The sequence below is a fragment of the Triturus cristatus genome, chromosome 8 (assembly GCF_964204655.1).
Source record: "Triturus cristatus chromosome 8, aTriCri1.1, whole genome shotgun sequence".
Taxonomy (NCBI): domain Eukaryota; kingdom Metazoa; phylum Chordata; class Amphibia; order Caudata; family Salamandridae; genus Triturus; species Triturus cristatus.
In genome coordinates, this window is record NC_140591.1 from 1,118,197,851 (window position 1) to 1,118,221,793 (window position 23,943).

At 43.5% G+C, this 23,943-nt stretch overlaps 1 protein-coding gene across 3 annotated transcripts in view; it reads left to right on the top strand.

The window, feature by feature from the left end:
- Positions 1 to 23,943, top strand: part of SLC9D1 (solute carrier family 9 member D1) — a 444,459-nt gene that overhangs the window by 354,167 nt on the left and 66,349 nt on the right. For all 3 annotated transcript variants that reach the window (XM_085622704.1, XM_085622705.1, XM_085622703.1), the window contains exon 11: positions 9,652 to 9,731. In XM_085622704.1, coding sequence (XP_085478830.1) covers positions 9,652 to 9,731 — 80 coding nt within the window. The remainder of the gene's footprint in view (positions 1 to 9,651; positions 9,732 to 23,943) is intronic.

Genomic DNA, 23,943 nt, shown 5'->3' on the forward strand with positions numbered 1-23,943 from the left:
TGCAGCCAGGCATCCCTCCACTAAGTCGATATACTCCTGCCGATGGCAGAAAGTTCGTAAATATTGTACAGAACAGTCTATTGACCCTTTGTCTGCCTCCCTTTCTGACATTCTCCTTTTCTTCCTGTCTCTTGCTCAGCAGGGCTCTGCTCTGGGCACTCTGAATGGCTACCTTTCGGCCCCATAGGCGTTGCTTCTGTTGCTAGACCAGCCGTCACTATTCAAGTCCCCTATTGTACATAGATTTCTGAAGGTGCTTACACATTTGTTTCCCCCTTCCCCCTTCTCCGTTCATTATGTCCCAGTGGGACCTTAATTTGGTCCTCACATATCTAAATGTGTGCACCATTCAAGCCCCGGCTGCTCACCATCAAGGCAGCCTCTTTAGTGGCAATAACTTCATCCCGGAAGGTGAGTGAGCTGCAGGCGCTCTCCTATCAGCCTCCTTACTTGACCATCTTTCCAGACATGATAGTGCTCTGCACTAGGGCTTCTTTTTTGCCTAGAGTTGTGACCCCTTACCATCAAGGGCAATCTGTCAGCTTGCCCACTTTCTATGTTCCTCCGCATCCTTCTAAGGAAGAGGAACGTCTCAACCGGCTGGTCCCATAAAAGAGCATTATTGTTCTACCTTGACCGAACTAAAGAGTTCCAGGTGGATGACCAACTCTTTGTGGGGTACGTTGGAGCATAGAACGGAAGTGCTGTACAGAAGAGGACCATCTCATGATGGGTTATCCTCTGCATTAAGATCTGCTACTCTCTGTCAAAGAAGCAGCCTCCTAAAAGCCTCAGAGCTCACTCCACCAGAGCTAAAGCTGCCACCACGGCTCTCCAGCGTAGTGTCCCGATTCTTGACATCTGGCAGGCGGCTACGTGGGCATCCTTGCACACGGATGCCTTGCATTATTGCCTGGACAATCCGGTACGTAGAGAGGACCTTTTTGGCCAGTTGGTCCTACAGAACTTTCTGGTTTCAACTTTTCCGCAGTCCCTCCTCCTGGGATGGTATTGCTTGGGTATCTGTTCACAGGTAAGGAATGTGTGGCTAAACGTCTCTATCAGATGGACAAGTTACTTTCCTTCGGTAACGCCTTATCTGGTAGAGACATGCTCCTTTTGGAGATTCTTTACCAACCCACCCATCCTCCCCTCACTGTGGATCAGTTATTCATATCAAGACTGCTCCCCTTAAGGGCCCTAGTTGTTTAAACACCCCACAGTCACTCAGCTTGATTGCTCCGTTCTTCTTGCGTGGAAAGTCACGAAAAGTCTCTATCAGGTAAGGCGTTACCGAAGGTAAGTAACTTGTCCTTCTGAACAAAACGGTCCTCAATTTTATTTTGTCATTGAATTATGTTGTCTGAAATTATTAGCTACTAGAATGAATATCCGAATATTTTAGTCTAGAACATCCCATATTTCAAGTTATATTTCATTGATATCAATCCAAGAAACAGTTGAGAGAGTTATGTATTTAAATTTTAGCCCACGTAGAGGGAACACAGACTTAACTGAAAAAATGGTCTGGGGAGAGAATTCCGTTAAGAAATTCAGATAAGCCTTTCTATGACTCATCTGCCTTCCTAGCTGCAAAGTAGAACTACTCAACAGTGGGATTGAGTGTGTAGAGAATTCTTGAGTATTACTAGAAATTAACCTAAGGAGAGATGTGAAAAGAAATTCACTCCGCCTTTTGCCTCCTGTGGATTTCTCTGCACACTGTGGTGCCAGAGTGACATAGACTACTGTTGACATTTTGAGGAAGGTGTGGATTGTTGAGGCATGGGGAACCAGTGTCTGTATTTCCACAGGCTGGAAGGTCAAAACCTGGAACTAATGAGTCCTGCAAATTAAACTTGGAACTAAAGGGTCCTACACATTGTGGAAAGGGGGTATGACCTACTCTTTCAATAGAACCCTTCCTAAATCCCTCCCCCAGATCCCTTCCTTCAGAAAATCATCCCCATATCTTCCTACAGGTGGTTCAGATTCTACTGCAAAAAGCTCTAGGGGAAAAGTGATGCGTGCTATTGCCCATGCTGTCTGGTCCCAAGAAGAATTGCTGTCTTCTTCCGATCCTAGAACTCAGGGTCTTAAATTTGTTCCTGGCAAGGAAAAGGTCAAGATACCATCCCTGGCTCAGATTTTTTGGGCACTGGAAGCAGGAGACTAGATGATGTCCCTCGACGTGCAGGAAATGTATTTCCACATACTGATCCTGCAGTCCCAAAGGAGGTATCTGCCTTTCGTGGTAGGGTCATCTCACTACTGGTTAGCTGTCCCCCTGTTCTGGGTGACATCAGCACCTTGGGTCTTCATGAAGGTGATCATGGCAATTCTCTGGAGGTTGAGAATCCCAATGTGGGACTTGGCCCTCTCAGCAGGATCACCCTCAAACTTCTTGCATTAACCCTCTTGTTTTCTGACCCATTTTTGTTGACTTAGGACTCTGTGCACTTCACCACTGCTAGCCAGTGCTAAAGTGCTTTTGCTCTCTCCTTTAAACAAAATTGGCTTATACCCAACTTGCACCTTTAATTTACTTATAAGTCCCTAGTAGAGTGGCATACCATATACCCAGGACCTTTAAATTAAATGGGACTAGTGGCCCTGCAGCACATATTGTGCCACCTACTTAAGTAACCCTGTAAAACATTTCTCATGCCTGCCATTGCAGTCTGCCTACAGTTTTAAACTGCCAATTCACCTTGTCAAACAAACCTCTTTGCCAAGCCTAAACCTCCCTTTTTAATCAATCAATAAATCAAGCAGCATTTGTAAATCGCAACACTGTCACCCCTAGTGGTATCTGGGTCCTGTGTCTGCATCGAAGAGCCAGATCTTGAGTCTCTTTCTGAAGTTAGCCAGTGATAGGATGGTGCGGACCTGGCGGGGAAGGTCGTTCCAGGTCTTGGCAGCAATGTAGGAGAAGGAGCGGCTACCTATGCAACTGATGCGGGAGTGTGTGTGAAGGTGTGAAGGTGAATGAAGAGGAGTGCAGTTGTGTGGAGGGTTGGTGGAAGTTCAGTCGATGGTTAATATAGGCAGGTCTTGAAGGGCTTTGTAGGTGTGCGTGAGGATATTGCACTGGCATCTTTTCTGGATGGGGAGCCAGTGGAGGTCTCTCAGGTGGGGAACGACGTGTATTTGTTTGGGAAGATCCAGGGTGAGTCTGGCTGCAGCATTCTGGAGGGCCTGGAGTCTTCTAAGGAGCTGGATGAAGATGCCGGCGTAGAGGGCGTTGCGTCAGTCGAGGTGGCCGGGGATCCGGGCCAAAGTGACGGTCTTTCAGGTGTTGGGTGGGATCCATCTGAAGATTCTGCTGAGCAAGCGAAGTGTGTGGAAGCAGCAGAAGGTGAATGCATTGACTTGTCGTTTCATGGTTAGTTGGCTGTCTAGGATGATGCTGAGGTTGCGGGCATAGTCGGTCGGTATAGGTGTAGGTCCGAGTTCCACAGACCACCAGTTGTAGTCCCATGCAGAAGTGATCTTCCCAAAGGTCAATATTTCAGTTTTGTTGGAGTTGAGTTGGAGGCAGTTTGCTACGTTGGTCATGGCGTCGCGCAAGTTATTTTTGGCATTGGACGGGTCCTCAGTGAGTGAGAGGATCAGTTGTGTCATTTGTGCAGGAGATTATGTTGAGTCTGTGGGCTCTGACGACGCCTACGAGGGGGCTTATGTAGCTGTTGAACAGGGTGGGGCTGAGGGATGATCATTGTGGTACGCCTCACATGATGTCTTTGGGTGCGGGAATGAAGGGAGGCAGTTGAATGCTCTGTGTGCGTCCTGTGAAGAAAGAAGCAATCCACTTTTTTAATGTATATAAATCACCTCTAAGGTAGGCTCTAAAAAGCCCATAGGGTAGTGTGCATTGTAATTAAAATGTTGGACATGTATTTTTAAGTTTTACATATCTTGGTAGTGAAAAACTAAAATTTGTTTTTCACTACTGGAAGGCCTGCCTCTTCCATAGGATAACATTCGGTTGGCGTATTGCATTTAATAAATGCTACCTTTCAACTGGGAGTAGGAGGGAAAGTCAAGTTTGGTATCGGGCGAATTGAAATTTTAAATTCGGTAATGGTAAAGTCAGAATTTAAGTCACAATCCTGAAAATTCAACTTCTCTCTGTTTGAATTCTCTGATCCTAACCATTTGGTGTCTGCTGCCTGTTCCTAGATCACATGGCTAGGTGTAGTTGGCAGTTTGTGTATTCCTCCCAGACAGCATCACAATAGCGGATCTGTTTGTTGGCAGGATGGGCCATCTCTGACTTGATACGGGTGCAGAGCTGTCACCTACCACACTTGCACTTCAAAGCCACTGGCTCAACTCCCATATAAAGGACTTCACACTAGCCCCAGACAACCTGGAACCAGGACAGGAAATTCCAGATATCGTTGTAGGGGAAAACTCCAGACTCTTCTCCCACTTCATAATGGGCACTAGGTGTAAATATTGGACCCTCGGACACACTTTTCAGATCACTTCTGGGCCTGAGAGAGACTCAGAAGTAGGACTGCCCAGACGCTCTGCTGCTGTACTGCCTGATGGATGGACCTGCATCTCGAACCTAGGACCACCAGAGTGGCTCCAAGGTGTAGTTGGCTGGCGTCCTGATCAGAGTCTCAGGGACAGAAAAGGCTCCAGCTCTCTTGAGCCCTCCACCTGGACTCTGCCTGCTGTATGTCCTGTGCCCCCAAGAGGTGCCTCCCCAGTCCTGGATTCTTGAAAGGGGAATTAAAGGTACACTGCCAGCCCAGCTGTGGTCCCCATCAGAACTGACGCAGCACAATGCAGCCTGACATAGGACCTTGCATCGTGGCCCTCGGAGCTCCTCATTGAAACTGCTGTGGTGTGATTCAACTCAACGTGGACCTCACCTCGCAACTCTTGATCAGAATTAACCCTGCATGACACAACTCAACATAGGACCCTGCATTGCTCATCAGAACCAAAACTGCTTGACTCCTCTCGAGGCAGCACCTCGCATCACACTTCTAAACTGCCGCTGGGCGGTGCAACACCGTACATTAAAGACATAAGGTGCAAATCTTAGCAGGCCTAACCTGGTCGCTGTATCCGGCCTGCGCTCCATCGCAGTCAGCCTGAACTTGGGACTTTGTCCAGGTCCAGTGTAACCAGATAACCATAGTTGGTGCTTTGTTCTTTTAAGCCCTATTTTTACCTAAACTTTTAAAATTGCATATGATTTTATATTGTTTTGGTATCAAATGATTTATTAAAATGTACACTATTCTTTCTACATTGGTGTGGGATTTTTCTTGTGTTGTGTTGCCACTATATTACTGCTTTTGTGCTGCATAAATACTTTACACTTTGTCTCTAAGTTAAGCCTGGCTGCTTCTTTGCTAAGCTACCAGAGGGTTAAGCACAGGTTAATTAAGTGACTTTAGTGGTTCACCCTACGGGGATTCTCTGTTGTCTGAAAAGGGCTCACACCCTCCTCAACCAACGACCAATTTCTTACACCCAGTATTCCCATACCTGGATGACTGGCTGCTCAAAGCAAAGTCTCCAGAATTGATGTTGCACCACCTGCAGGCAACAGGATATTTGCTATTTGGTTTGGGCTTTTCTTTCATTGTGCCCAAATCTCACCTGGAACCCTCCAATAACCTCCTGTTCATAGGAGCAGTACTGGATAAGACATTGCTTCAACCCTCCCCTCCTAGAGGATTTGGGAGATTCAGGATATGATTTGTTTGTTTCATGAAGGAGCACTTCTTCCATTCCTGATGGTCTTATGCCTGCTTGATTTGCTAGCTTCCGGCTTTCTCCTGAACGCACGCTGGTACAAGAAGTCTTTCCAGTGATGCCTTTGCAGGCAAGTTGTTTCAGAATGGGGAGGGGGCTGTTGGATACACTTCTGATCACTCTGGACGCTACAGAGGACTATACCTGATGGGCAGTTGAGGACAAGCTAGAAGAGGGATGTCCTTCCAGCCCTCTCCGGCCATGCCCACGTTTGTTAAGGATGCTTCCATCCTGAGGTGGGAATTGCACCCGCTAGAGATTAGAGACCTTTGCTCTCCAGAGGAGCAGGTTCTGCACATCAACCTGCACAAACTGATGGTGATTCAGTCTTACAATCCCTTTGAGGCCAGACCATGCTGATCTAATCAGAAAACACAATCGCAGTGTGATGCATCAACAAAGAAAAGGGAATGAGAACCCACCTCTGTTGGGAAGCAATAAGGCTCTAGGCATGGGTGCATCAGCAAGGGCTTTGGCTAATTGCCAACTATCTGCCAGCTTTCTGAACGCCATCTGTGTTATCTTTCCGGCCATGAATTGCATGTCCATCCAGAAGTGGTACAGTACATCTTAACTCTGTGGCGTACCTCGTATGTGGATCTGCTTGTCACCCACAGTAATGCCCATTGCCTCAGTTCCGTGCCCTTCAGTATCCATTTCTGTGAATCCTTTGGGGGTGGAGTGGTGCATTTCAGTTGAGATGGAGTTTTCCACTCCTCTTCTTGTTTTATTCCATACCCTTGATTCCTCAGGCTCTCAAGGAAGACTTGCCAAAACTGGGTGCAATACATCTTAATCACCTCAGACTGGACAAAAAGGACATGGGTTGCAGACGTCCTGCACCACTCTGTGTTCCTCTCAGAGTAGACCTCCTCCCAGTCGGATGGGGGGAGGCGCTACACGCCAATCTTCTAAGCCTCCACCTACATTTTGATGAAGAGAATGCACCAAAACTGTATATTCTGGAAGGTGGGACAGGTTGGTCGCATGGTGTGCCAAGATTAATTTGAGTCCCTTAAGAGCACATCTGTCAGACATCTTCGCATTAATGTTGGGTCGACAGGGTTGTGCCGTGGGCACAGTCGAGGGATAGCTAGAATCAGCCTTTACAACTTTCATCTATCTTCCGAACCAGCTATCTTCATTCAAGTCCCCTTTTGTTGTCCGGTTTCTGAAGGGTTCCCCAAAAGGTTTCCTCTCACCCCTTTTGTGCTGCAGCAATGGGACTTCAATCTGGTTTTAACATGTATTTATTGGTGCCCCTTTCAAACCTCTGAATAATTGGAAGTTAAGGTTAGTCACATTTAAGACCTGTCTTCTTATTGTGTCAGCCTCAGTGAGGTGCGGCAGTGAGTTGCAAACACTGAGCGTCCTTCACCCATTTACTTGTTTTTTATTTTGCAAATTGGTTCTTCGAAGCAGGGCTGCTTTACTGCCCAAGTTAGTTTCCCCCATTCCATCTTGGTTAGTCCACTACTTTATCTTTCTTTGACCCCAATGTCCCTTCTCCCACCCATCACATTTGACCCGGGACAATGAGAGGCTCCACAGAGTGGACCAAAGAAGGGCAGTCAGACTTTATATCGACGGAATTAAAGACATCCAAAGTGAAGGACCGCTATTTATAGAGTATACGTGCAACAGGAAGGGAAAGGTGGTACAGAAGAGGACACTTTCAAGGTGGATCATCTTTTGTATTGAAGTGTTTTATGCCCTTGCACATAAGGAACCCCTGGAGGGCATACAATCTAATTTCTCCAGGGTGAAATTCATGACAGCAGCCCTGGCAGGGATGTCCTCATGGCCGAAATCTGCAACGCAGTCATCTTTCCACCACCGATCCCTCCCACCTCTGTCTTCAAGGTTGGTCAACTGGTAATCCTCTTAATAAGGTTCCAAATTAGTTGTTACACTGCACCCTGTCAATAATTATGATATTCCCATCACACTTGCCACCAAGGTACAGAAACAAACAATGGAAAACTTATGTCAGGACACAGAGGTGGAACTTTATGGCTCGAAGGACATCACTGTGGCGTCATTTCTGGCACCAGCACCTCCTAATAGCATGATAGAGCTATAGAAAAAGATTCCAGATCCAGTCTGTCCCAGGGATATTGAGAAGGTGAGGAATCTACTGGAAAATACAGTTATCCACCAGAAAGAAAGTTACAGAAGATAACTCACTCGACATTTAGTCAGTGCCCATTGAGTTTAAATAAATACATTTCTCAAGCTATCATGGGACATTTAATTTATCTTAAATAACTTTAGTGAGCCCCCCTTCCTTTTTAGTGCATTGAGATGTTACAGTGTTATTCTTTAAAAAAAACAGTTTATTAAAGTTTCCAGAGTCAAGGCATTAGACACCAGCATTTTACAGAATACAATACTCTGTGACTTCCCCTAGAAAACACATTTAGATAGCATAACCACCAGCTTTGTTTCATATACTTTAGGGTGCCTCTAATGCTAATACATTCAGCTTTTGTCAATATGCTTCCCATACACTGCATACTTTTACCCCGTAGTATTTAGCCCCCTGTAGCCCTGCCATTGCTGATACATTTTAGTCCACTTCTTTGGGCATCCTCTGCCTTCCTAACATCTTTCTTTGCCACTATGCACCAGTCCATGTCATTTTTCTAAGTGGCCAGATCCAGCATGGAAGGGTCTCCCCATTTACATACTGTATTTCTTTATGCTATCATTAACTCAATGGTGTGAAACAGTTTGATATACATCTAAGTGGACTGTCCTCCCCAAAAATGTTTTAAAGACTTGTCTTCAGCGACTTCTCAATCCAAGTATCTGTAACCTCCTTATACCCTCCCAGAAGGAACAGAAGGGATGTACGAATTTGTCCTGTTGCCCACACCCCAGGCACAAAAATCTGAGGCCACTCGCCTCAGTTCTGGTATAGTATGATATGAGCAATATGTCTAATTGTACCAACCGAAATTCTGATCAGAGTGCCATCTCTTGAAGAAACTCCAGAGCTTCCTCCAATTCCCCCTCCTCCATTCCTCCCAATTCTATCTACTGGTCCGCTTTTAACCATGTCGGGGGAATTATCAACAACTTTCTTGTAAGTGACAGATATTGCTCCCCGACCCCCCCCCCCCCCCCCCCCCCCCCCACCCCACCTCAAGAGGCTCCGTAATTAGCCAGTCCTCGAGTGGGTGGGGTGCTCTGTTATTGTTATCTTGTTCACATGTGCTAATAGTGCATGTCTTAACTGCAAATACTGAATTCCCCTTCTTCTGTATCGCTATCTAATTTTCCCCATGGAAGTTGCATGGGGGAAAAGCATTTGGGAACCCCTCTTTTGTCTCAGCCCTTGCTTGATGAATCACCTCGAAACTTTCCAGGAAGGAGTTGAGGTGGATCAACCTTTTTTTTTTTTGGGACAGTTTTGTGAAAATTCATCATACGGCACAAAAGTTATTAACGAAACAGAAAATGATCATCCTAGTGGAAGTTTGACCTAACTATAACTACACAGTGGCAACTGCCACCTTGCAATATATTATAAACCTACTTACCATGTGTGTATATATAAATATATAATATGTAATTTTGATAAAGGAAATGTTTATAACTTACCTCTGAAATCGCGATTTAAAACTACTCCTGATGCAGTGACTTCCTATGTTGACGAGATGTAATGATTCCTGATGTAAATACCTGTGCAGTAAAAATAGACCTGCTCCATCTTCGCAGGGAATACAATATTGGGTTTCTGTTTAATTCATCTGATAATTAGCAGTATTATATAATCATGCAATTTCTAACATTTAAAGCCACCCTGGTTTACACTCTGGCGCTCCCTCCTCCATTTTCTAAATAGCTACTTTTATTTCTCTTTAGGACTTCACGTATTTCCAACCTTTGTCATCTACGAGCTTACGGTGTTGATGTTCCTGACATTATCCGTGGTTATAATGAAGGTACCTTTTTATGTTTTTTATTTTTTTATTTTTTTAAAAACTATTTTAAGATAGTTACCTCATAAAACAAATTGCATGCATTTTACCTACGCACCTCTCCTGGATGTTACTTCTTTAATAAACATTGTTGTATTTGCGCTGATGTTTTTTTCCCCTGTACCACAACTTAATAAAGTTGCCAAAACATATTATTGATGAAAATAGAAAGCGATTACAAATGACACGATGGCTGGACATTGAACAGAATTAAGACCGAGATGTAAAGACCGGTTATGGATTTATTTAGTAAATCATTTTTTGCGTTAAACCCATAGATTATACATGGACTACACAATCACAATTTGTTCAGAAGAGTATGATAAAATGTCCAGCTCTTATGCCAGAGAGACCAGATAGTGCTCAACTCTACTCCGCTCACTACACACCACACACTCAAAACCATGAAAAGCATCCATTCAGGAGCCTCATCGGATCCCTGCCTGTATCGCATCTAACACAGAGCAGCCGCTTCCATCGCACCACAGCTTCTCTGCACCATCAACTCCACCATCGAAACCACCACCTACCCAGACAACTGGAAACACGCCGAGATTAACCCCCTGCTGAAGAAACCATCCGCCGAAACGACTCACCTCAAGAACTCTGAACCCATCTCCCTTTCCCAGCCAAGGTCATCGAGAAGGCCATCAACGCCCAACTCGCCGAGTCCATCGACAAGAACCACATCCTGGACACCTCCCAATCAGGCTTCCTAAGCAACCACAGAACAGAGACTGCACTCCTCACTGCCACCGACGACATCCGCTCACTCCTCGACCGGGGAGAAACCACAGCTCTTATTCTACTGGACGTCTCGTCTCCCACTGCACACTAATCACGAGACTCCACGACCCTGGCATCCGCGACAAGGCACTGGCCTGGATGCACTCCTTCCTGACAAGCTGAACACAGCGAGTTAGACTCCCCCCGTTCCTCTCAGAATTTGCAGAGATCAGCTGTGGAGTGCCACGGAGCTCCTCCCTGAGCCCCACCCTCTTCAACATCTACATGGCCCCCTCGCAGCCATAGTCAGCAGCCACGGCCTCAACATCTTCTCATATGCCGACGACACCCAGCTGATCATCTCCCTCACCAACAAACCCACAACCACCAGAATCAGTTTCACTGCAGAATGAAGGCAGTCTCTACCTGGATGCGAGACAGCTGCCTCAAGCTCAACATAGAAAAAACTGAAGTACTCATCCTAGAACCCATCCCCTCAGCCTAAGAAGGTTCCTGGTGGCTCGTTGCACTAGGAACCCCTCTCACCCCCCATGGACCACGCATGCAACCTTGGCATCATACTGATTTCAAAGCTTTTATTGATTTTGAAGGGGTATGCATGTAAAAGTCCTACATGAAATCATACATAGTCCTAAATAAAATCATACATAAAATCATATATAGCATAAACATAGGTAATTACAGATAAACTTAAAGGATAATAGAGGTAAGGAGTGAGGGAATACGTAGTCACATTAGTAGCTTTGTTTTTCTTGATACGGGGGGATAATGCTACACAACACCTATCTTTGCAGATGTACTAATGATGGGAATTGTGGAATATGACACCATGTTGATGGCAGGTAAGTGCTGATACAAATGGTGAGAACACGACGGTCTGTGTGTGGTAGTCTGGACTATATAGTGAGCCAGCAAGACAGGTGTGGAAGCGTTGTAACAACTGATCTGTGTATGCTTTAGAGAATGTGTGTGTTATGCTGTACTTAGTCCCCTGACTAGGTTGAGGACGACTTTAGGGTATAGAGACTCAAAAGTTGTGATTAGTCAAGTACCGTCTTCTGGTAATTATGGAAAGAGGGTGAGGTGAGATATATAGATGATTGTAAGCTTGGATTTGGTTAAGAATGATGGTTAAGGAGATTCTAATAAGGAGAGAGAGCTGTGAAAGGGGCGTTTCAAGGTGGCTTTCTGGTGGTAGTAGTTGTCCAGCTTAGCCCAGATGGGTTTAGAGGGTGAGTTCTATGGAGAAGTTTGGACTGAAATATTGTCCCTTAGCATCATACTGTGCTCCTCACTCTCAATGGACTGCCAGACCAATGCAGTATCCTCATCCTGTTTCTCCATGCTCTGCCTGCTTCGAACTTTAAGGTGGCTCCCCATAGAATCCAGAAAGACGGTCACCCACGCACTCATCACCAATAGACTGGATTACGGCAACGTACCCTATGCCAGCGTCACCCAGAAGCAGCTCAGAAAACTACAGAACGTCCAAAACGCCCCTGCCGAACTGGTCCGCGACAGCCCCCGCCGCAGCCACATGACACAACATCTCAGACAACTCAACTTGCTCGCAGTCAACAAGATCACCTTCAAGCTCCTTACACATGCCTACAAGCTTTCCACGCTGCAGGACCAGCATATCTCAACAACTGCTTCAACTTCAACACACCCGCCAGACCACTCTGCTCCGCCAAACTCGCCCTGGCCTCCGTCCCACGGATCCACAAGACCAGGCCTGTAGGAAGATCCTTCTCCTACCTCGCTGCCAAGACCTGGAACACCTTGCCCCTCCTCTTCGGGCAAGCTGCGTCACATTGACACAGTTCAGGAAGGACCTCAAGACCTGGCTCTTTAACTGTACCTCCTCAACCGGACGGACCAGTAGCCCCACCCCATCCTCCAAGCACCTTGAGACCCTCACCTCACAGGTGAGTAGCCACGCTATACAAATAGCTGATTGATTGATTGATTAAAAGTTGCAAGCCATGATTATTGAAGGCTGGAAAGAAAGGTGTGGGCTCCACTCTACTTATTTTCTTTGTGATTGACAATGCCTCACATTGTGGGCACTCTGAGTGGCCAATCCATTTACTTCTGGCAGTGTCGCTTCTGTAAATTGTGATTCGGGTTTTAGCACTGTTAAGGGCAGTATAGGCTTTAAGGGTGGCAAAAGGTTTCATTCATTTTTTTTGCTAAAAATGGGTACAGACCACCTCACCTAAAAAGATATTCTTGAAAGCACTGAACTATCAATCAGTTAACGTGATTTTTACATCCCATCGTGGTACAATATATCTAGCTGAATAATCAGCTAAACATGCCAGAATAACAAGCTAGTTGACAATGCATTTTTCAGTTGGTTAATATTTTGTGTGACCAGATTGAATTTTGTTTTTCAAAACTCAGTTGCTCCATTTCAGTAGTCTGTAGACTTAATATAGTTTAAAGTGTTGTTACCGGCACTTTCTGCATCCAATGCAAACATTTTTTCACTAAAAGACATACATCCTCTTTTTGTAATGTAGTATTAATGATTTTCTTGGATGTTCACTATGGTGTTTGTAGCATCTGATGGGCTTTTGCACCTGCTGCATATGAGTGTGTGCAAAAGCACCAGCAGGGCTTTCTACCTGTCACCGGAGTACTCCACAGTTGATGCCATGAGCATTAGTGACACACTTTTTGATACAGCAGCCATAGCAACCTGGTCACCAGGAAAGGCTGAGTGAAACACAGGGAGTAATGTCAAGGCACCAGAGGGTCCACCCCTTAGTACTCCTACTTTTCCTTAGGAGAACCTTTCTTCTTAAATTAGTTTTTATTTTGCACAGTAAAGGAGCATATGAAATACAGTTGGAAATATATTGAAGGCGCCACTACCATTTTCTCCAGGAAAGCAAGATGAATGCCAACAATAGTAAGAGTAAATTAAATGCAAACTTAATCAATAAAAGTAATCTCTCTTGACTGAATTACCAAGACTCCCACAAATGCAATAGTTGATCATGGTCCTCAGCTGACAGCCCATCAATATTGTTTAGTCATCAATTCCTCGGTATAGGGCCGAAGTGGCTTGCTTGGACATCCCCTCACTCTCTTACACCCGCAATTCATTTAGGCCACATGTCCAATTTGAGATCCACAGCGAAGCCATGTTTGCCAACACTGAGCCATGTTGTGCTTGGCAACGACCAGGGCCACCCCAAGGAAGATTTTTGTTATCTCGAGAGGCCAAGATCATCTATTATGTGTAGTATTGTAGTACTTGGATCTAGGAATATCCAGGAACCAATCACCTCATTACAGATCCTCTCTACTGCCCTCCAAAATTCCTGCGGGGCTATGCACTGACAGTGTGTAGTATATACTCCCCACCCGAGCACGGCATCGGAGGCATAAAAGAGAAAGGTCTTGTTTTAATATACCACAGTTTTTCTCTCATGTAATACACTTGATGCAAATATTTAAATTGCATACGGTGGAATCTGGCGGTAATTGCAATTTCCCTAGGTGCAGCTAATGCTTCTTGCCAACCTGAGTCCTCCAGGGGACCGACGTCCGATTCTCAGGCCTCCCATACCTTGTGAAATGTGCCAGGTGTATTAATTACTATGGATTTGTATAAGCCTGAAATTTTGTGTTTGTGATCCAAATAATCCTTTGTGATCTTGACATCGACTAAATGGTAGTTGGGAATTGCTATAGATCGGGGAATAAGGCATGTCGGAGTTGAAAAAAAATTGTAGAATTGGGTGTGAATTAGACTAAAATTTGTTTTGTAATTCCATGAAAGACTTGAGGGTAAGATGCATAAGAAATGCTATCTAAAGTTGATATGCCCTGCCTATCCCAGCCATTGAAATCAGCAGTCCCTTGACCTTGGAGAGCTCTGTTTCTCGCAGCAGCGGGGTTTCGTTAGTAAGCCGCCCCAGCCAATGTATCTGCTTCATGGTGTTGGACCATGGTTTTAGGGCAGTTCTGGTCACCGCGGGGGAGGTCCCTAGGTGTGAGTCCTCCATAAATATAGTGAAGTGGGTGTATCTCCCCAGTGCCCAAAGCTTGGTTAAGTAAGCCAGGTCCCCATTGGTATTGAATAACCATTCATTGAGTACAAGGAGTTGGGCTGCCCAGTAGTAAGAGAGGAGGTCTGTCACTGCCAAGCTTCCTAACATTTTGGTATAAACACATAGGGAGGCACGTTTTGCAAGGAAAAAAATTGAATTTCAGAATAGCAGTTAGAATATTAAAGAATGTACATGGAAAAGAGGAAGGATAATTTTGCAATGTGTATAGTAATCGAGGGAGTGCTTGCATTTTGATAATTACAACCCTGCCCAGAATGAGGGGAGGGAGTGGGTTCCAATGGTCCAAATTGCAATTTAGACGCTCCAGCATGGTCACTATTTTCCTGGGAAGGCTGTCGTCGAAGAGGGTGAAATATGCATATCTAAATATTTAAAAGAATTTTAAACTATTTGAGCGGATCTCCGTCTCCAGGGATTAAAGGCAACTCACAGGATGTATCCCATTTGACTCTGAGCAAAGATTGTGAACTGAACTCATTTAGGATCTGTTCCGCATTTGAGCCCGAAACCATTGGGTGAGAGAGGTGTTTAAGAAAATTGACTATATACTGAGAAACTTTGTCTTCCAATTCAGGCATGTAGGCATGGTCTCTATTGCTGTGTCTTGGTGAAGCCAATCCACCAGGTGCTCAATGGTTAACGCAAAATGTTGGGGAGATAGGGGGAATCCCTGATAAGTTCCACTCTGTACCTTGATAGGGGTGGAAAGAGAGCCATTATTCTACTTCCCTAGTAACACTAGTGTATAACAGCTTAACGTGTGCCAGAAAGTTTGATCAAAGATTTAGAGTTTGCAGAAGGAAAAAGGCGTAGTCTCAGCGAAGCCTATCAAAGACATTTTTTTTAATTTACCAGGAACAATGCCAGGAGATGATCATCAAGCCTGTGGGAAAGTGTGATGGCATTATTTACCCTTCTGACGTAGTGACTGGTGGAACTGTGAGTTATAAAATTGCTTGGATCTTGCCCAACCAGTTGTGAATTAGCGTCACTAGGCGATTGGCAAGGATTTGATCTAATATTGTGGGTTCACTATTGACAAGAGAGATTGGTCTACAGGAGGCCCTCTCCATGATTGGGCTTTAGTAATATAATGATGGTGGAATAGCATAGATTCCCTAGGAAAAGCCCTGTGTCTGTCAAAAGACTGAAAAGTTTTTGCAGTGGTTCTGCGCGTAAAGACTAAAATATTTTTAACTAATTCACCACAAAAGCTATTGTGACCCAGGGTTTTTTGTGTTTTGATCTGGGTGATAGCCTTAGAGAGCTTGTCAGTAGTAGTTTCATTGTCCAGTTTAGCACAGTCGGAATGGGAAAGGCATGTTAGTTAAGAGGAGGGTTGCTAATAAGTCCCAAAAAGGAGTCATGCTGCTCAGCCCCGTGGAAGCCATAGATAGTTGCTGATAAAAAATTGCAAATACCTGGCATAACTCATCTGGCTGAGTTACTGCCGTACCATAATCATTTTTGATCCCTATGCTATATCGATCGCTTTCATCTCAATAATAGACCCAGGGTAATAACTTGCCAGCCATGTTCATAAAATTGGCTCTGTAAGGCCTGCTGAATCAACTTTGCTGCACCAAGCATTGATTGATCATGTTGCAGTTTCATAAATTTGAGTTCTTGAAAGTTGGCATCAGAGGGCTCATCTAAGGTACTTTGCTAGCACTGTATTAAATCCGCACCGTTTGTCGATTTTGTCAAGGATTTGACGCTTAATGTAGGAAAGAATGCTATGGTTTTAAACGCCTCCCATCATGCAGTTGGAAAGTCACCGAGCATTTTTTAACAAAAAGTATTGCGCGATTTCCTCTCTTAATGGTTCTCTGAATTTTTCTTTCGAGCTACTATGTATTGAGATGCCACCTGTACTTGTGTCTATCATAACTTCTACAGGTGCGTGATCGGAAAGACTACGCAGGTGTATCTGGCATTTGGGCACATTTCTCACATCGGTGGCTGGGAGGAAAAAATGGACATGCCAGGAGAGGAATGTGTATTGACACGTTGTTAGGTACAAGTGGTGGCAAATATCACATAGATAATAGGGCATTCCGAAGGATGCTAGGAGATTAGTTGTTGCCCTAATGCAATTAGGAGGCCCCTGGGGATCTAAGTATATCCCCGTAAATCCATTGAAAATTCCCACCATTGACAGCACGGGAAGGGGGGGTAGGTTAGGGAGGCAAGGAGGATCGAACCTAATGAGAAAAGAAAATAATTTGAGGTGGCAGTGGGGAAGGGGACATGGTCATGTAATGGTGTCAGGTGGATGTCGGAGAATGGTGCCCAACACCATCACATATGAGCCCCATTGGTTAGTCTGTGTATGTGTAACCTGAAGAGGTAAAGGATTCTTTTGCATTATTCCGTCTCTCCTGGAGCCACACACAAATCAAAGTGGTATACCTTCTGATAGCTACTTCAGGCTACTAAGTTGCAATGCCTGCCCATACCGTGTGTTTCCTGGAGCATCCGGACGTCCGTGCCATTGTGCTTTGCCCTTTTAAATACTGCACTATGCTTGATCGTACCTAAGAGTACATTGATGTTCCAGGACAAACACTGAAACAGCATAGGTCTGCCGGATGTTAGCGTTTCAGCCATGACCGTGTAGTGAATAAGTGGATATGTCTAACACTGGAGAAAAATGAACCAGATACGCAGCAAATTTTCCCCCGAACATGCAGAACCCCTCCCTCCTTTCCCACCCCATATCCAGAATGGAGGTATCTGTTGTAAAACATAGATGGTTGACTCAACCACTTGGTGAATTTGGACTAGCTCCAGATTGTGTTTTGTACCAAGACCCTAACATAAATCTGTAACTTAAAAATATTACATAGAACTAATGGAAGGCACGCTAGACAATTAAGGTTTCATTTCTCCAGATGCCCTTAAAACATATTGTTGCTGAAAATTAAGTTTGGATGTTCCCAGAGTTTACCACACGCTGGCTGTGCCCAGTGCACTTATGTCAAAATATACCATCAGATGCCCAATGCACTTTGGGAAACACACCTATGAACTACTTCAGATGCTTCAAGTCACCAGCAACCTCTTCTCAACTCTCCAGATACACCCTAATGCAAAGTTGTATACATGCATGGGCAGTGGAAAGAAAAAGATATGGAAGATTTGTAGAAAGTAAGCCGAATTGTGGTACTGCAGTAGCACCTGTATTGGATTCTATAGCATTTAAAGCAGGTAGCTGGGAGCTCCTTGATCTAGTTGATGCCACAAGCAAAGGGCTCTGTGTAAAGTCTGAATCAGAGGATATGTGGGGAGCAATAGTTTTTGAGGGTTTACTTGGAGATCATCTCTTGTGGCTTCGTTATTGCTGATGTTGTCGACGTTTCGACTCTGAGTGTGTTTCTGGAAAAGCATCACAATGGATCCTCCTCAGCACAAAAAATGTGTGAACATTCTGTGCAATAGAAATAACAACATTAACAGAGTCAGACTATGTGTGGTGTACGTTATACCTGAGTACCGCAGGAGAGCTCAACTGCAACTCACCTGGATAGAGGACAGATAGTAAATGCTCACCAGCATACATACACACACACCAAACGTATAAAAAAAGAAAAACTTACTGGGCCACAACAGTAATTTCGGGTCGTGGGATGGAAGCCTCTGAGGTTCCAGGAGAATTGGGATTGCCGCCTCCACTCATCTCCTCTCTGCAGTAACCTTCTCATCATGGAGAGGGATGGGCTCAGCGGGAGTTGCTGATCCCCACCCCACACTGTGACGATCGTCCTGGGCTCTTTTGAGCTAAAAACTGAGGCGCCCAGGTCCGAGTCTATCAGTGGCACCCCCCACCCAGACATGAGGGGGAGGACCTCCAAACGCTTTGCCGGGCTGACAAGATAACGCCTGCATGGCTGTAAAATCAGCCAGGTACATTTCTGCTAAGGCAGCCAGCGTATTTAGTTCAGCCTGACAGACGGTCTCTTCATGTTTGCAAAAAAGGTTGGGAGACTTGGCCCCTCCGCCCTTAGGGATGGCCTGAGTCTGCCCAAATAATATTTCCCACTACTGCGAGGACAGCAAATACCTCCTGTCAATGCACTATGCTTAAGGCAAATAAAAGTGGATAGTATGTAGGCTAAATGACTCAGAGAAGCGACGGTTCATCAGGTGAACGCAGCTGAGCTCTCCATTCAGTTAGTAATTTAGCGTGTTTCTTGAGTGTCAAATGCGTTTCCTGCTTAAATAATATCTTTACATGCAATAGCTTAATATAAGAGAGGATTGTACGTCATTTAGTATAATTATCCATCCCTCTCACATTCCACGTTATTATTTTGATAGTTGCTATTCCATTTTTCTGTCGTTAGCCTTCTTTACATTGCAGCTTCCGCCTCTCATATGTGTAAATGCTTTAAAGGATGCAATCATTTCTACTGCACCTAACAGAGTTCTTGCCATGTGTTTCTCTTTTACTTCTTCCTCTGTTTCTGGCCTATCAGTTCTATTTTTTTGTTTTACTTCAAATCTGCTTATTGAGTTTTTGTTCAAATAATCTTTATTAATTTTTCAAAAGATAAACACACTCAAGGGCAGTTTGATAATGCAAATAAATGAGTAACCCAATGTGCCCATCACTGCAATCCATTTTACCATTGTATCACAGAACATGTCAAGCACAATCGGAGCAGGAAAAGAGGATCATAAGAAAAAGGGGAAGGAGTTAGAACTGTGCAGTAAATACATATGCTTTTCTCATTTATGACCGCATAGTAGAAAAAAAATTAGACCTTGAATTGACACACAGAGAGAATGAGTACGAGTGAGCTAAGTTGAATTAATTAAAGGATACATTGCTGAAGGTTATTAATACAAAACCCAAGTGAAATGTACACTGAGTCATGGACATCAGGCCATAGTGGGATACTCTTAGAAGTTTATGGTGGTCTGAATGATACGGGAGGGACATCAAGCGAGCCCCACATAGGTCTGTTGTTCAGACGTCCAGGGATAAGTTGTAGCAAGGTATTATCCTCTCCTCTAAGTAATGTGAGCTGTTCACATTACATATGAAATGAGACAATACTGGAGTGTTTCCAATTAGTTAGAACTCATTTGTAAGCTAGAGTCAGCATTAAGTTTGGAAGAAATGTATCTGCTTTGTTCTTTATTTGTGGATCAAGTTGTCCTAACAGTATACAGGAGAATTCATGAATGAGGTTAATAGCTAGGATACTTTTAATAAACTTAAAAATGTTATCCCAGAAATTTTGCAATGTGAGGCAATAAAAGAGCATGTGCGCAAGGTTACTTCCATGATCGCCAGAATTCCAGCAGGTAGGTACTTGTCTGAGGATAAGTTAATGTAATATTTCGGTGGTCCAGTAGGAGCTGCGAATGAGCATGTACTTAGTTTGAGAAAGCATTAAAGATATCTTATTAGTGATTGGGGATTTGTAGATATGTTTCAAATCAAATTTAATAGAACTTTTAGATGATTCTACCTCCCATTTTTGCTCATTTCACGAATGAGATTTGGACGATTTTGGTAATAGTGGCTTGTACGCCATATGGCCAACCTTGCCGAACTTATTGATAAGGCTAGGTAGTGAAGGTTTGGTCTTGCTAGTGAAGGTTCACTCTTTAACACTGGATTTTTAGATAGTTGAAACATGAGCCCTAGGAATTTGTAGAAGTCGAGGTTATCCCACTTAAATTGTGATTGCAGATTTGAGAAGGGAAGTGGGACAGTACCTACAAATAAGCCTTTAACCAGGTTAATTCCTTTCTCAGACCAATCAGGTACATTACCAAATGTCCATCAATTTTAATTTTGGGGTTGAACCAGATGGATGACGGGTTGGAGTTGCGGATCTATATTTTGAAGTGGTAGTCCATACTTGGAATAACCTTTTTAATAGTATTCATGATCTACTTAGAGTGGGGGAAGTAATAGGTGTCCATCGTTAGGCATGTGTGAATGGGTTTGCCATCTAGTAACGATTTTTCTAAATTCACCCAGACTGGTAGGTAGTCTAACTCCTCATGGAATCAATTAGTGCCTTGTTTGAACAAAATATGCCTTTTGTAGTTCCTAAAGTTAGGGAGGCCTATACCACCTTTATCTTTAGAGAGCCTACGTTTTTTGATATTCTTGGATTTTTGTCTTGCCATAGGAATTTGTTGAAGGTCTTGTCAATTGTGGCTAAGAATTTGTCAGAGATTATCATAGGGAGCACACTGATTAGATAGTTAACTAGAGGGGTGATAATTATTTTGAGGGATTTGACTCTTCCCCACCACAAAAGGAATTTAGGAGACCATTCATCAAGAAGCTTGCTGATCTTCTTGAGTGTGGACTCTTCGTTATGTTTCAATGTGGTAGTGAGATAGTTGGAGAATTCTATCCAAAAGTATTTAATGCAACTTGTTTGCCAAGCGAGGCCCGATTTACCTAGAATTTCTTCATTACCAATTTTATTGAGAAGTTTAACCTTAGACTTGTTTTTATTAAGCGTATAGCCTGAAACCTCTATGAATTCCTGGATCTAAGTCATTAAAGCGGTAATGGAACCGGGGGCGTCTTTAGTGCTAATTAAAATATCATCTACACAGGCAGCTATTCATTTTTTGTGTTGTTACTGAACCATACTCCGGATATCCTTGCATTATCCCTAAAGTGATGGAAAAATGGTTCTAGTGCTAGGAGGAACAGGGGAGGCGAGAGGGTACAGCCTTGTGTGGCTCATTGCTTCAGGCAAAATGTGTTAGAAATAGTACCCCTGGCTCTAACTCTAGCTACCGGATTGTGGTAAAGTGCCATTATCATTCGTATCAAAAATTCAAATAAGTTAATCTTCTCCAGGACCGAATTTAAGTAGTGCCAATCTTCTTTATCAATCATTTTTCCACCTCGAGTGTAATCGCTACTGTAGAGGTGTTTGATAGTGTGACTTACTCAATAACGTGGCAGAGTAATCTTGTTTTGTCGCTAAAAATTCTGTTCTTTAGAAATCCAACTTGTGAAGGGTGGATGAGTTTAGATATGTATTTTTGACGCCTAGTGGAAAGTATCATGGCATAGATATTGCTGTCTAGGTTGATTAAAGCGACTGCTTTCTCGTTTTTTGGAAGCGTAATGTCTTTCCCTTCTTTGGGGATCACAGTTATGATATCCTTAGCGGGGTGCCTGTGATTTCTCCAATATTGGCAAAGTGGGTGCAAAGTTTTAATAGGGGTGGGATAATTCCGGTGCTGCATATCCATTCGGGCCAGGTGCTCTACCTATTTTGAGCTTTTTGCTAGCGCTGGCTATTTCCTCTTTTGCTATCGGGCCATTAATAATTTTTATCTCCTTCTGTTAGTTTGGGTAAGTTGGCCTTGTTTAAGTATATGTCACATTTCTTGTGATCAATGGAAGTGTTGTTTGTATAAAGTTGCTGGTAAAAATCTTTGAAGATATCAGCGATTTTATTCGGGTTAGTGTGGACAAGACCTTTGATGTCTTTAATTGCGTTTATGGAGTATCTTTGTAATCTGTTTTTTAGGTATGCTGCTAGAATTTTGCCCTCTTGGTTCACTTCGCAAAGTCTAATACTTGTTTGTTTGTTGACCCAGATATTTGCTCTAGTGCTTCAAATTTTGTTGTATTCATATTTTTTATCATTTAGTATATGTTTGTCTTTAGAGGTGGTATGGCGCTTCTCTAATTTACTCATTTGTTTCCCTAGGTCCAGTAGCTTGCTTTTACCCTCTTTGCTTATATCAGATATAATTTTAATAATCACATCTCTTAATGTGGCCTTAAGTGCCTCCCATCTAGTGAGGTCATAGGAGTCATTTTCTTTATTTTCATTGAGAAAGTTCTGTAGGGATTTTTCAATAATCCGCACATTATGTTGATGTTTAAGTATTTCGTCATTAACTCTACAATGCGTATGTTTTATGTCCGGTGAAGTGTCCATGATTGACAGAGTAATGCACGAATGATCGGAGATCACTCTTGGTTCAATTGTCGTTTGGTCAACCCTTCTAATGGAGTTTCCTGATATTAGTAAGTAATCTATTCAGGAGTCGGGAGTACGAGTTGTGTGAGGTTAAGTAGAAGGTATTATCCCGTCCATCTGCACTTTGTGTTCTCCAAGTGTTATTTAGATTGTGTCTAGAGCAGAGGTTCTTTAGGGCCCTATGGCTTTTGTTAAGTCGGTATGTATGGTGTGAATTTCTATCTAATGTTGGGTACATTGGGAGATTGAAATCACCTGCAAAAATGATTGTGACAGTATCCGGGATTGCTTTAGGTTGGGTCGAAAGATCATTCTGAAGGTTGGGTCATCAGCCGCAGGTGCATTGACATTGACCACAAAGAAGTCATTATTGTTTTTGCTAGGTTTTGAGATAATCCATCTCCCTTGTTTATCAGATAGATTGAACACCAAATCTATATTTGACTTATTAGAGATCAAAGTTAGGACCCCTTTTTTCTTCCCAACTGTGGGGGAAGCATGCTATATCGCTAAATTGGTCTTTTCTGAATGATGAGCCATGTGTGGAGTCAATCTTGGTTTTATGGAGCAGCATGAAGTCCCCTCCTAATTTGTATAAGTAGTGAATGATTTTCCTTTTTTTTAAAGGATGATTGATACCTTTTACTTTTAGTGATATCTTTATGTTCTGCTTAGAGTTTGCCATAAGTGTGGGTCTTAGTTTTCATTGCTCCTTTACGGCACATATTGGGTTTATAGCGTTGAAGTGTTGTTTGTAAGTGAGAGGGAGAAAGTTAAGTGTATAGTGCGATTTATTTAATAATGCGTGTTAAGAGGTTGCGGTGTGACTGATATGAATGCAGATCCACATGTTGTACCCTGTATTGCAAAGTTCTACTAACAGTTGAGTTCTGTTATGTCCATTGTGGGTGGAATGCTCACTCCTAAGAAGTAGGACTTCCTTTTGAAAGTGTAAACAAATAATAATAGTAATAGTGAAGGCAAACAGTAGCTACTCAAGAATAAATAAAATAAAAATGATCAAGCAAACCCTCCCTTTGTCGCTGGGACTGCAGAAACCGCTACACACATTAATCACAGAACTGGATTACCAGCCACAACCCTCTGCCTTGAAAAAGCCCTCAGGCCAAATGGGCGAAACACGTGTCGGCTGTCTTTTGTTCTATGTGTGAAAAAATGAATAAACACACTATTTGAACCAACCAATGAATTCGGGAGATCATTCCACCTACAAGAAACTCACTAAGAAGGCACAGTCCTCCGCCAACTACCTAAACTTGTACTTCGTAATGGCTTTTGAGTGTAGCCATTTGTGAGGGACGTGCCACAATCAATATTGGATCCTGACTACTGTAGCATTAA